The sequence below is a fragment of the Rousettus aegyptiacus genome, unplaced genomic scaffold (genome assembly GCF_014176215.1).
Source record: "Rousettus aegyptiacus isolate mRouAeg1 unplaced genomic scaffold, mRouAeg1.p scaffold_m13_p_3, whole genome shotgun sequence".
Taxonomy (NCBI): domain Eukaryota; kingdom Metazoa; phylum Chordata; class Mammalia; order Chiroptera; family Pteropodidae; genus Rousettus; species Rousettus aegyptiacus.
In genome coordinates, this window is record NW_023416306.1 from 117,683,271 (window position 1) to 117,696,902 (window position 13,632).

At 40.4% G+C, this 13,632-nt stretch overlaps 2 protein-coding genes across 3 annotated transcripts in view; one reads left to right on the forward strand and one right to left on the reverse strand.

Moving 5' to 3' along the window:
- PATL2 (PAT1 homolog 2) overlaps positions 1–5,474 on the reverse strand; it is a 22,229-nt gene extending 16,755 nt beyond the window's left edge. Inside the window, exon 1 of the mRNA XM_016136198.2 lies at positions 5,369–5,474. Within this exon, the coding sequence (XP_015991684.2) occupies positions 5,369–5,380 (12 nt within the window). The 5' untranslated portion in view covers positions 5,381–5,474. The remainder of the gene's footprint in view (positions 1–5,368) is intronic.
- B2M (beta-2-microglobulin) lies at positions 5,438–11,227 on the forward strand. Of its 2 annotated transcripts, XM_036238828.1 has the most exons (4): positions 5,438–5,587; positions 8,646–8,921; positions 9,656–9,683; positions 10,685–11,227. In XM_036238828.1, the coding sequence occupies exons 1-3, from the start codon at positions 5,521–5,523 to the stop codon at positions 9,667–9,669; spliced, it is 357 nt and encodes a 118-aa protein (XP_036094721.1). In that variant the 5' UTR covers positions 5,438–5,520; the 3' UTR covers positions 9,670–9,683; positions 10,685–11,227. The 2 variants fall into 2 exon arrangements, with proteins under 2 accessions (XP_036094721.1, XP_036094720.1); XM_036238827.1 differs by lacking the exons at positions 9,656–9,683; positions 10,685–11,227 and having other exon boundaries at positions 8,646–8,968.
- Positions 11,228–13,632: the final 2,405 nt, after the last annotated feature.

A 13,632-nucleotide genomic window follows, 5' to 3' on the forward strand; every position in this document is an offset into this window, starting at 1 on the left:
TATATTCTTGTATTGTCTGATCTTTTCATAATGAATATAAATTTTATAATTAGAAAAAAAAATAAAGCTACGTAGAAAAGCTTTTTAAAATATCAAACAAAAAAATGCCCAAAAGAGAAACAACAGGGGGAAAAAAACCCCTATAAACCCAGTTCCACTGGTACCTGCATCGTGATCTAAAGGATAAAGTCCGCATTCTTTTCCTTGGCACCAAAGTCACCTGCAGCTTCTTATCTCCTCTAGGTGGAGTTAGTAGCTTTTCTGGTATCATACTTTATTTATTTATAGGTCTATAAACCAGAGTCTATGAGCTCCTTGAGGAAAGAAAATTTTCCCCAGTACCAGCCCAGTGCCCAGGCTTTAGCAAGGTGCTTGGTGGAAGTTTGTTGAATGACTGAATGATTGTGATAAGCACTGAGACTCGATGAATAGATTAGGGCCAGGCCAAGAAGAAAAACCAAAGCTTTGGGGCACCTGTGTCCCGGGGCTTGAGGCTCCTCTTATTATATTACTCTCATCCCCTGTTTAACGTAGGCAACAGCTGGTGGAGCATGAGTAGTTTGACCTATTTGGTGTGTAGTGTCCATAAAATAGTACAGTACTGGCAGTGCCATCTGAGGCTGACTGAACTCAGTGGGGGCAGAAATAGGATGGGGAGGATGCAGGCTTCGCGAAAACTTCTACGCCTCAAGTTGTTGAGCTGATGATAGTCCAACCTCAAACAATGTATACCCAAAATGCTCAGTGTGGCCGCTCTGGTTAACCAACAGGTAAACTCCACTTGCCAAGGCAAAAATGTATACAGTACTAGCCTCCTGGCAGCGAAAGCCCAAATGTGTGTGATTCTGGAAAAGGGGGATGAACTATTTTTTTCTTGCTGCTATAAAAAATTACCACAAACTTGGTGGCTTAAAATAGCACAGTTAATCATCTTTAACAGTTCTGTAGGTCAAAAGTCCAACACCTATCTCATGAGGTTAAAAATAAGACAAGACTACTTTCATTTCTGGAGACTCTATGGAAGTAATCTGTGTTCTTACCTTTTCCAGCTGCTAGGGGTCATCTACATTCCTTGACTCATGGTCCCCTCTTCTGTCTTCAAAGCCAACATGTTGCATCTCTCTGACCATTCTTCTTTAGTCCTATCTCCCTATGACCATAGTCAGGAAAAGTTCTCTGCTTTTAAGGACCCATGTGATCACATTGGGCCTACCCAAATAATCCCTGATCCTTAATCAACTTGCAAAGTCCCTATGCCATGGAAGGTAATATATTCCAGAGATTAAGAAGTGAACATTTTTTTGGAAGGAGAGGGGTTTACCATAAGATAGAATATGGAGAAAAGTCCAAAATTATCAATAAGAAGCCAGTTCTGTACATAATAATGTATAAAGTATCTGTACTTTTTAAGTGAAAAGCAAGTTCAGTAAATATGAATAAAATGATCCCAATTTTGTGGCACCTCTCTTTCCAGTCACTAAACTCGGAGTGCATGCTCACTAAGCCACCTTCTTCCACCTGTCATGGTTTGACTTCTGGAGGTAGATGGTGGAGCCATCCCTTACTTACACCCTCAGGGCATCTGATGGGTAGAGAGGGCAGTCCTGCCTCAGGTTTTCTGTCATTAGTCACTAGACAAATAGTTTTTTGGCTAATTCGACAAATGATAAATTGTCATTTAGCAAACTCATCGTGGCGAGTTGATCTACAGTTAAAACAATAATAGTAACAACGATGATAATAAATAATGAAGTAAAGAAAAATTATTACAAAATCACCAATCTTCTATTTTCTGGCTACCTCCTTTGTACCTGGCCTGCTTCTATTGTGTGTATGGCAGCTCTTGTGTATACATCCCTTGCATTTTGGTGCCAATTGACTTCTAGAAAGCAGGTTTTATCTATAAAAGATTTCAATTGACATCCTTTTGAAACTTGCTGCTCTTCTGTATTTTTGAAGCTCAAAGGGAGATAGGCAACTGACAAGGATGTAAAACAGACTGGAATTTCTTAAAGAAGTTACAAATTATAACATCAGGGTAGATGGAGATGGAAGAGGGATGCTAGCAAGAGTTGGGCAGAGTTACTTAAATAATATATGCAAGTCTCTGTTCCTAAAATGTTTCCCGTTGAAACAAGATGAGTAGAACTAGAGCCTGTGAGCAGAAAGCTAGCCAAGAAACCCGCTAACCTCGGCCTGTTTTTGTTCCCCATTTTAGTTATATGTCACTTTCAGAAATGTACTTTCTTTCACCATGTCTTGACTGCTGCCAAGAGTGTTTTTATAAATATGAGGTTCTAGAGTTGGACTTCATGGGGCAGAGGAGAGGAAGAAATGTTACCATGTTTTGTACAAAATAAACACTTTCATATGTTAAAATAGTTCTGTTATTGCAGTAAAAAAAAAATTGTGTAGTATACATTCTTTTTTGTCTGGCTAATTTCACTCAGCATAATTATTTCATCCATGTTGTAGTTTGCATTAATAGTTCATTCATTGCTTATTGCTGATAGTATTCCATTATATGGATATATACCACAATTTTTTTATCCATTCACCTGTTGATGGACATTCAGATTATTTTCAGATTTTAGCTATTATAAATAAAGCTATTATGCACATACTGTACAATCCTTTGTATAGGAATATACTTTCATTTTCTCTTGGATAAATACCTAAAGTGGAGTGACTGTATCATATGGCCAGTGTATATTAAACTTAAAAAAAAAAAAAACCTATCAAACTGTTTTCCAAAGTAGTTGTGCCATTTACATTCTGTCAACAAAAAGTCACTGCCACCAATCTAATGCTAATAGTGGTCCTCAAACTGGGGTGCAGTAGAAGGAGAAACTTTGTCCAGGTAAATAGTTTTCAAACGGTTTGTAGCATCCTGAGAACACCATAAGTGCTCTCCACTGAGACAAAAGGAAGTCCTGCTTTTATAAAGTTTCTGCCCGGTTTCTGATTGGCCCGTTTATATGCAAATGAGAAATTCAAAGCTGCACAATCCGATTGGTCCAACACCACTGTCCTGATGGATCAGAACTGTGCATTACTGAGCTGCTCTGCTTGGTCAGTAAATATACAAATGAGGATGTAGCTGTGCTGTTCCAATTGCATGGGGCAGGTCTCAGCCCATTGCTTGCAAGACGATTCCTGGAACTCTGTTATGAGGGTAGGCTTAGTGGGCAGGAACACAGTGCAGAAGGCTTGTGGGCTCAGTCTGTGGTTTGTCCCAGAAATTCAGTGTGTGTAACAGGCCTCTATCAGCAGTGGGCTGCTAGACCCTGGTAGGAATTCCTGCCCTGTGAACCAAGAGGAATCCTTTTTGGTAGATATATGCCTTCTTGGGGTTCACAATTCCCACCTGGAGGATATGAGCCTTCCAGTTCTTTCTCGTTCTTGAAAATATTTACTATTTTAAATAAATTTTCACTGTAAAAAATTTTTTTAGAAGAGTCACATAGGCAAAAAACAACAACCAAAAAAACCCATCTATCTGTTGATCCTACTACTGGGAGATGACACTATTAAACAGTTGTTATGTAGATTTCCAAAAGATTGACCGACTAGGCAAATAGTGTCCTTGTTTTTTAAATAGTTTTATATCTTATTTTCACGCTTACCATTCAAAACACATTATACATTGAAATCTAAGAAGTACAGGAATTCTCTAAACAGAAAATTCCCTACACTGGTCTTCGTTGTGTTGTTTTATTGCTTTTAAATTGATTTTCTAAGTGACTAGGTCAGAATCTTTTTTTTTCAGAATCTATCTTTAATAAATTTTAAATATAGTATTCCTCTGTGATGTAATAAACCATGAGTTTAGAAGTGAAAAATATCCCAGTCTCTTCTGATACTCCCAGGTGAATAAAAAATAATTCAACACTAATATTTTAGGCTTTAGGAGCTTTGACTGAATTATAAAACCAGCATACAAACAAATGGGAAGGGCAGGAATGTCTCTACTCATTATGCATAAAAAATTATTCCTATATTACAAGTTATAGATACAGTTGGTAGAAAAACGAGGTAAATAATAACAGTAATTATAGTGTACTTGTTAAATATTATAGACAGTGGCTATGTGCTAGGAACTGTGTGAAGCTTTCTTTAGGCATTATCTCATTTTATTAGGTCTGTAGAGAATATTCTTTTCCTAGTTTAGCCATAGCCTCTACAATAGGGATTATTAAAAGGTCTGAAAATCTGTGAAAGAAATCCAGAAGACATTCGTTGTGCTGCATTCAACTGAAAAACATGGTGATTTCCAAGATCTCTGCCCCCCCCCACCCCCACCCTCCTCGTGTTTCACTTCCTCTTCTCACTGTTAAACTCAGAAGACCTTTGGATCCAAGCGCCATGTGATGGCAGCATCTTCTTTATGGTATCTCCAGCGTGTAGGTTTTGTTAATGAATCTGATATTGTCATGCCCTCATAATCAATAGGTTTAACTTCTTTGGCTGGGCCCAGGGCAGATGCAATTTAAATTCTCACTGAAACTACTACATCCTTTATCTCACAAGTGTTGTAAGCAATAAGTTAGGCCAGAGTTGGAATCCTAGTCTTTTAGCCTGTTTTCACTGCCCATAAAAATTAATGAGGTAATTCCTACCTCCTGGAATTTATGCATTCGCTCCTTCATTTGTTCCTTCAATCATTTGTTCGGTTTACAAAATAGGCCAAGAGAGCATTCTAGCGTGGTAGCTCACAGGGAGTGATTACAGGGGTCTGTAAACGCTAAAGCTCAAGACGTTTCTGCTTTTACTATCAGTGGTAATTTCCCCCACAAATAAACAAAACAAAGAAAATCACCTACACAACAGAGGGAAGATACAGAGAATTTCTTGACACAGAGCTTTACAAAAGGACATTTTACCCTGAAGGAATTCAGTTAGCAGGAAGTTTCTCGTTCACTACCGACATTTCCCTGAGTTGTCCTCCGGGGTCCTCGAGGTCCCTGGACTGGTTTTTTTGCCCCACCCGCACCCCAAATCCAGAAACCTACAGTTCTGCCCGGCACCGTTTAACCTCTCTTCACGAACCTAATCTTTCTGCGCTTCGGTTTTGTTCAAATGAAAACCGAAGGTTCCAGGCTCCTAACTGGCGGAGGCACAGTAAGCAAGTGACTTAACATCTCAGAGGTCGGCTTGAAAAGCGTGTGCGCTGGACAGAAATGTGTCCAGACTTAAGTTCTAGGATGGGCGGCCAGCGCCCCAAGCCCACCCCAGATGGAGGGGCGCACCCCAGATTGGACGGCGCCGATTTACAGACAGCGAACCCACCCCGTCCAATCCATGCCTTCTTAAGCATCACGAGACTTATAGGAAAATGAAACTAAAAATGTAAAGTCCCTTTCCTAACCTGGTCCAGCATCGCCCGCTAGGAGACGGGTGACGGCCCCCGCTGCAGTTTTCTGATTGGCGGTGCACGCGTAGAATATAAGCCGAGACGCGCGGCTGAGAGGAGCAAAGGGACGCGCGGCCTGGACTGCAGCAGGATCTGCTCTGGTAGCGATGGCTCTCCCCGTGACCTTGGCCCTGTTCGCGCTGCTTTTTCTCTCTGGCCTGGACGGCGAGCCACGTGAGTGTCCCCTCCTCTAGCCCTTCCTCTCCTGGACCTCACCTTCTTTGGCACTCTCTAACACTGAGGTTTCCAAGTGCTCTTTCCCGGCCAGGGGATTAGCCCCGGGCTCGGTCCCGGGACAGGGACAGGGACAGGGGGGGGGGGGGGTGCGAGCCCAGGACGCAAGCAAGCTTTTTTCTTCTTTTTCCGGGGGCAGGGGGACCGAAGAGACTTCTGGCATGCCTGGGCTGCGTGGGTCGGGACAGTTTCGGGTGTTGATAAGCTTCAGAGCGACCGCGGTGAGGGAGGGTTTCTCTTCCGCTCTTTCTCAAGACTTCTGGCTCCCTGTGCGCAGCTGGAGGGGAAGGAGCATAGGCGGTGGGTGGCAAAGGCGCGGAGTCTGGGGCTGTGGAATGGGTGGAGACAAGACATCTAGATTTTGCGAGCGACACCCCTCCGGGTTAAAAAAAAAAAAAAAAAAAAAAAAAAAAAAAAAAAAAGCCCGCGTCGACGCCGCTTCTCTCGGAACCGAGGGCTTCCAGCTTCGCCTTAGCGCCAGCTTGTTCACCTGCCCCTCCGCGCTTCTGCGTACAGGTAGGATCCGACCGTGGCGAGGGATCAGCGCACGACGTTTCTGGGCTGTTCTGAAGTGTTACCGAGCAATTTCACATCATTAACGCACTTGTTCCCATTACGTGTCGCTTTTAATAATCGTAAGAGCCACCTGTTTTTGACAACTTTGTGGAGCGGACTCTGTGCTTTATGTCACTTAATTCTTAAATGTGCCTACGATATAAATATGATAGTTACCATCAGCATCTCACAGATGAGGAAACAGGCACCAAAAGTTTAAGTAATTTAACCACACAGGGAATAAATGGCGGACAGCGGCGCCTGAACAAGGCATTAAGCAGCGGTGTGCGCCTTTGGGCTGTAATCTGCGTTTTTTAGAACAGCCTCCTGCGGGTGTAAGATTGTCTCGAACAAGCTGGGCGGCCATGGGCCCCTTTTGTCTTTTCTTCACAAAGGGTTTCCTCTTTGGCTCCTTGCCTGGTTCTTTCCAAGACGAATTGAGTCTCTACTTTCAGTTTCGAAAAAGCCGACCAGAGTCCATTAGAGGTTGCAAAATCAGTGATAAAGGTAATCAAGGCTGGCTATTGGGTCACCATGGACAGACACTAAGCGCGTTCCGAATACCCCGCAATATACCGGAACCTCTCATTTTTCCTCTCATAAAAGCCTCTTTGAAGTGTGTTTTGATTGAGAAAAAGGAATTTAATTTTTAATATATTAACAAAATAACGCATATTGTCAGTCATCACTATTAATATTTGTTGCTGACCATAGAAGCCTTTCGAAAAATAAGCTGACATTTTAAAAAATCTTAATTTGAAAATTTCCAAAGTAATATGTGCCCTACATAGACCATTTCTGGAAAATACACAGGAAATGGGTAACAGCAATTGCCTCTGGGGGTCCATTTCCTGTTCATGTATGGGTTTTGTTTGTTTCACTTAATTTTTCAGGTAAGGCTCAGAAGCCTAAATAATTCTCAAAGTCACAGGGCCAGTAAGTGGCTAAGTCCAGATTCAGATCCAGGCCTGTCTCATATTCCCCTTCTCAGAAGAGATTTTCATGATGTCTGCCAAATTCCACCTGACTCCTTCAAAGGGCGAATTCGAGGCTGGATGAACTTTGCTGTGACTTCTGTGGCATTTATTATGCTCTAATTATTACAAGTTCAAAAGAGCTTTATGAGTTATTTTCACTTTTAACTTTATGGGGGGAGGGAAACCAGGGCTACATTGGGATCCCCTGTCTTTGGGTATTTCCTTTCCTGATGACTTTTCCTTTGATGATAGGGTATTTCTAGACAGATTAATTTGTCAGAGTGGCCTGGTACTCCACCTCCTCCCCACTACTTCCTAGACATGGAGGAGCAGCTGCCCTGTAGTAACCATGTACCCTGATTTATATATATGTATTTTAAAGTGAATTATACACATGTTAGTGTTAGTCTGTATATTTAGTAGCAGCGACATTTCTCTTCATTTTGAATGAAAAGTATGGAAATAGAGTGTATATTTTCTTTCCACATCCACAGGGATGATTTAGTCATGCATCCCCTTTTGGAAACCACTGCTCTGTAGCATTATGCAATGTATTCCCAATCTGGCTAGTTATAGGAATCATTTAAGGGTGCCAATTTAAAATGCAAATCTCATTTTCATGCATTACTCTGCTTGGTCATAATGGAGAGTATGTTCTCTCCCCTTTGCCAGAGTCTTCATTTAAGCTGTTTGCCAGCTTTTGTCGGCAATTAAGTCTTGTAACTCATGAAATCAGGTACAAAATCAGATAGGGGTTTGGCGTTAACCTCTGGGCAAAATGAAGAGGTTGTATTTTGTAGGAACATATTCTGGGTTGACTCTCTTAGGAAACTGAGCAAGGAGGTACACCACTTACAGAACAATGCTGAGTGCCAGGCACTGTACTAGACATTTAATACATTTCGAGAAGTCAGGTGGGTGTCAATCTATGCAGAAGCAGGAACCAAAAAGGAAAGGAGTAAACAAACAAACAAACAAAAATTGACCAGATTGGAACAGGGTACAAAAACATGTTTTTTGATGTGGCTACTGTGGAGGGTGTGTGAAGTAAAAAATAAAGTCTGAAAAGTAGGTTGGGGCCAAATCATGTAGACCTTTCAATGATGTCTTAAAGAATTTAATTGGTGCTGAGAAGCCGTCCTAAATTCTCGAGAACCTCCACAGAAAGATTCTTAAAGATTCGGTGCAATCTCCAGTGACAGAAGAAGATATTAGGAATCTTCTAGAAAAAGCCAAAAAGACACATATAGGGGAATTATATGGAAAATATACTAAGTCATGGTTTATCACTCAAAATGGAGGTAGCCTTTTGGAAAAGTGGAAGCTCTTTTGACCAGGATGGAAATGGAATTGAGAGAAATATATGATCAAATTTAAACAATTGATGCCTGATCAAGCTTTAGACCATGGTAGCCCCAAGTGAAATACTCTGCAATTTTCATTTGTCTTTCCCTGATTTTCCTCAGGTACTCCAAAGGTTCAGGTTTATTCACGGCATCCAGCAGAGAATGGAAAACCGAATTACCTAAACTGCTATGTGTATGGATTCCACCCACCTCAGATTGAAATTGATTTGCTGAAGAATGGACAGAAGATGAAAGCAGAGCAGTCAGACCTGTCCTTCAGCAAGGATTGGTCGTTCTATCTTCTGGTCCACACGGATTTCACTCCCAGTGCAGTAGATGAGTACAGCTGTCGTGTGAATCACAGCAGTATCGCTAAGCCCCATACGGTTAAATGGGGTAAGTTTTCAAGTTCTTTCCTTAGCTGCTGACAGTTGTATCTGAGTATAACCACAGCATAAAGAGGCTTTAATAGATAGATAGGTAGGTAGGTAGATAGAGAGAGAGAGAGAGAGAGAGAGAGAGAGAGAGAGAGTACAGCCACAGCATAAAGAGGCTTTGATAGATAGGTAGGTAGGTAGGTAGGTAGGTAGGTAGGTAGGTAGATAGATAGATAGATAGATAGATAGATAGATAGATAGATAGATAGATAGATAGCATAATGGCATAGTCAGGAAATGTTATTAAAGCTCTGATTAGTGGCATCTTCTGAGACTTCTGCACAGCATGGTCCCAGAAATGGTAGTTTTCCAGTGGCAGAAGCAAGGAGCAGCAACAGCACTTACACAAAGGCATAAGTACTCCCAAAGTTTCCTACCTTCTGGCTTCTTTGGGCTTCTCTGTTAGCCTCATGGACACTTAGGACCAACAAAATTCTCAGGGAGGCACAGGCCTTTGTAAGTCCTATCCTAGTGCCCTAGAGTCCTGGACTCCTCCAGTAGTCTCTGACTGGGTCGGAATCTGAGGCTAGTAGGGAGAGTTGGGTCCTACTGGGTAGTTCTAAACAAGATATTTATGGTTTGGGACAGCAGACTATTCTGCCAACTTATTTATGACAGTTTTAGACATTTGTTAATGTATAGTATTTTAAAATAAAACTTTTTTCTTTTCTCTCCCCATTTTCTTTTTCATAGATCGATACAACTAACCAGCATCATGGAGGTGGGTTTCTAACCTTAAGAAAATGTTTTTCTGTTTCACTATCTTGAGGACTATTTCCAGATAGTGCTAATAACCCTCAGTATGTGGAGGACATTAATCAGAGTAGCATTTCAGCAGGCAGAGAAGAATCCTATGGGGTGGCATTCCCTTTTCCTGTGGAGTGGCATGAGGAAGGTGTGTGGCCCCAGTTGTGTCTCTGCCAGCATCACTGGCCCTCTAATTGAAGTCAGGGGAGCTGCCAGTGTGGTGTGACCGGACAGAGGCAGCTAGTTATTCATACCACCTGCACTGGTTTGATCTTCTGCCATTTCTATATTGGGCATCTGTGAGCCTTCAAAAATGAACCATTCTCTTCTTTTGCATAAGTTGCCGTATTATTCAGTCACAAGAGAGGAGTGACACGGTTCTGCAGATGTCCCATTTCTTCAATCTCTTGTCAAGCCTTACTGTGTGGGCAATGTGCTTGCCTTTGAGAAGCTACCAGTCCAATAGAGGAGAGATAGAAACAGATTTGTTTTAATGCAAAGATACTGTAATGGACATATCTACAAGGAGCTCAAAGAGCATGAAAGAGGGAGGAATTGGACTTCTCTGCATCTTTGGATGAGGTCAGATATAGAAAATCCAGCTTTTTCATGAAATTCTACTCTACAAGGAACCTTAGTCCTAAAAACCTATTCAAATTTCCTGTAATATTCAAGGATAGGAAAATTAATTTGAGAGAGCATCAGAGAAATTGCCTGACCTTCCCAGAATCACAGTTACTAAATGGTAGAGCCAGGATCTCAACTCAAATACCAGCATTCTTTCCTGTAAGGTTATAGGAAAATCAGTGGGATAAACTAATGGGTCGTGCTCTTTGTAATGGATTTGGAAAATTGTCTGCAGCTACTCTTTAACAAATGGTAATGTACACAGAAGAAGTTAGACAAGTTGGGTGGGACAATTTGTAATCCAAATTATAAGTATATTTGTTAACAAGACTTTTTTTTTTTTTTCAGGTGTGAAGATGCCTCATTCAAATTGTATTAATTCCAAATTGTTTCTTTTTTTTTAATACTTATATGCTAGTATGCTTTATGCACACCAATTGAGAAGACATATTGATGTTAACATAAATATCTTTATAATTCGCTTTGGGCTCTGTCTTCATGTTTGATGCATCGGGTTGGTAGCGGTAGCAGGTTGCTGGAAGTTTAGAGGTGGGAAGGAGGGAATTCTCATGTTCAATTTCAGCATCTTGGTCTAATCTGAACTCTTTAGTTTTCTGCATACAAAATAGGATAGATCATTATGCATGTTTAGAGTTGGTTTGCATACTTTGCTTGGAATTTTGAGAAAGAGTTTTTAAAAGAAAATTGTCAGAATTATTAGAAAGTCATAGTGGACTGAAAGAATTTTCATATAAAATTCACATTTACTTCTTATATTTGTTGCACATATGTTGCAGGTGAGAATTCTGTCAGAGAACCACTAGTCTGCCAATTGTATTGCACATATTTTGATATTTTTGCTTCACTGATTAAAATAATGGTAAAACTCGATGTGTTCATTTTCTTACATTTCTCTCCCTCTCTTGCCTCTCTGATTTCAAAAAGGAAAACAGTCTTCAAGTGTCACTTGAAGAAGAGTGTAAACCTCTGGTATGTAGGGTTTGGCTCACAGTGGAAGGGGCCTCAGAGATCTGCATTTTACAGATGAGGAATAGGATCCCAGAGAAGTTAAATAAATGACTTAGGGTGACACAGCTGTCTGCTGGAAGACAAGGCTTCCATCTTTTAGCCAGAGTTCTGTTCCCCAGGCTAAGACATGAGGAGTGGAGTGTGCATACTCAAAGAAGGAGCAAAAGTATCTGGAGGATTTCATATTTTAGCAAGCAGTAGGTATATTTTGAGTGAAAAATACTAGATTTTAAAATTTCAAGGCATAGTTTAGACATGATGACTAGTTTTGTGCATTTGTTTATCTGACCAAGAATTTGAGTTAGCTAGTGCTAGGTACTGACAATTTAGCCTAGGGGCAGATATGCACTCAAACAATTAAAATATATCCTGATGAAGTGTATAGTGTAGGAAAGTCATTATAGTGGAATTGAAAGTGTATGCCCAAAGAACTAGGTGATAGAAAAACGTGTTCAGCGAACAACAAAAACCTTTAGGTAGGTGTTAGGAAGGCCATTTGCTTGAGGGGTAGTAGTTCTCAGCACAAGTGGGCCCCGGAATTTTCAGACAGAGGGCAAATTATGATTAGTATAGAGATATGATAGGTGTGAGTGATTACAAACAGAGCAACGGGGGAAGAGTTGTAGGAACTTAGCTGAGAAGATTAAGGGGTGACTTAGACAAGTAACTATCTACCCTGGATGCACATTAGAATTCCCTGAGGAACTTATTTTAAAAATGCCAGTTCTAAAAAATAAAGTCTATTAAAAAACAAGAAACAAAAAAAATAGCTTTCCAGGCTGCAATCCAGATTAATGAAATCACAGTCTCTAGGTATGGAACCCAGACATCAGTATTAACATTTCTTAAAATTTGAAGACCTTATGTTTTTACAGCAGTTTTAGGTTCACAACAAAATTGAGGGGAAGGAGCAGAGCTTTCTCAAATATTCCCTACCTCTGTCAGTTCTAGCCTCCCTCATTATCAACATCTACCAGAGTGGTAAACTTGTTACAACTGATGAATCTACAATGACACATCACCAGAATTTATATTATGGTTCCCTCTTGATATGTTGTATATTCTGTGGATTTAGACAAATGTATTATAACATGTTTCCATCATTATGGTATCATAACAGAGTATTTCACCTCCCTAAACATATTCCTCAATCCCTGGCAATCACTGATCTTTTTACTGTCTTCATAGTTTTTGCCTTATTTGGAATGTCATACAATTGTTCTTATACAGTACATAGCCTTTTCATATTGGCTTCTTTCACTTAGTAATATGCATTTATGATTCCTCCATATCTTTTTATGACTTAATAGCACATTTATTTTTAGTATTGAATAGTAAATATCCCACTGTCTGGGTATAAACACAGTCTATCTATCCATTCACCTACTGAAGGACATAGTGGTTGGTTCCGAATTTTGGCAGTTATGCATAAAGCTGATACATATATCATGCAGGTTTTTGTGTGGGCATGTAGTTTCATGGCATGGTTTCTAAATAAATCTCTAGATAGTTTTAATATATATCCAAAGTTGATACCAACTGAGTTAAATCATAAAGGATTTTCTGTTTTGTGTCATTCAACAGAACTATTTTGTGAGAAGCTTGCTTTGCTGGCTGATGCTCCTTTGGAGCATGGCTTAGTTCCTTATTTCAGAAGAAGAGATTGATCAAAGAAGAATATTGGAGCTTAATTGTGCTTATTAAATATAATCGTGCAATGCAAATTAAACAAGTCAATAATAAAAAATTACATGTTACATACTGACATAGAAGAATACCAATGCTATATCATTGAAGCAAAAAAAGTAATTTCTAGAATATATATATATTATAAGCCATTAAAAAGCCCATGCATTATATATTTGTATCATGCAAAAAGCAAGTCTGGAAACTCATGCCCTAAATTTTTGTTAGTGGTTATTCAAGAGATTGGTAAGGGATAAATAAAGAAGAAAAAGCTGACTAGTCTCTTGGAAAATTAATTTGCTAAAAGCCACTGTGCTGAATATCAGTTGGCATTTTCCTGAAACCCCATATGAGTGTGTAGCATGGAGGGATTTGGGGGGGGGGGAGTACTAGAGGAGTAGATGAGTGAAACAGGATAGGTTGAGACCCTAAAAAGTGTTTCCCTCCTGCTGCTCTCCATGGCCAATAGTGGAGCCCGTGTTAGGCCCTAAACACTGGGAGATGTGGCAGCTAAGCCAACCATTACCTACTGTGGCCTGGCCAAATGGAAGTAGACTGGAACCCACAAGGCTACCCCAGTC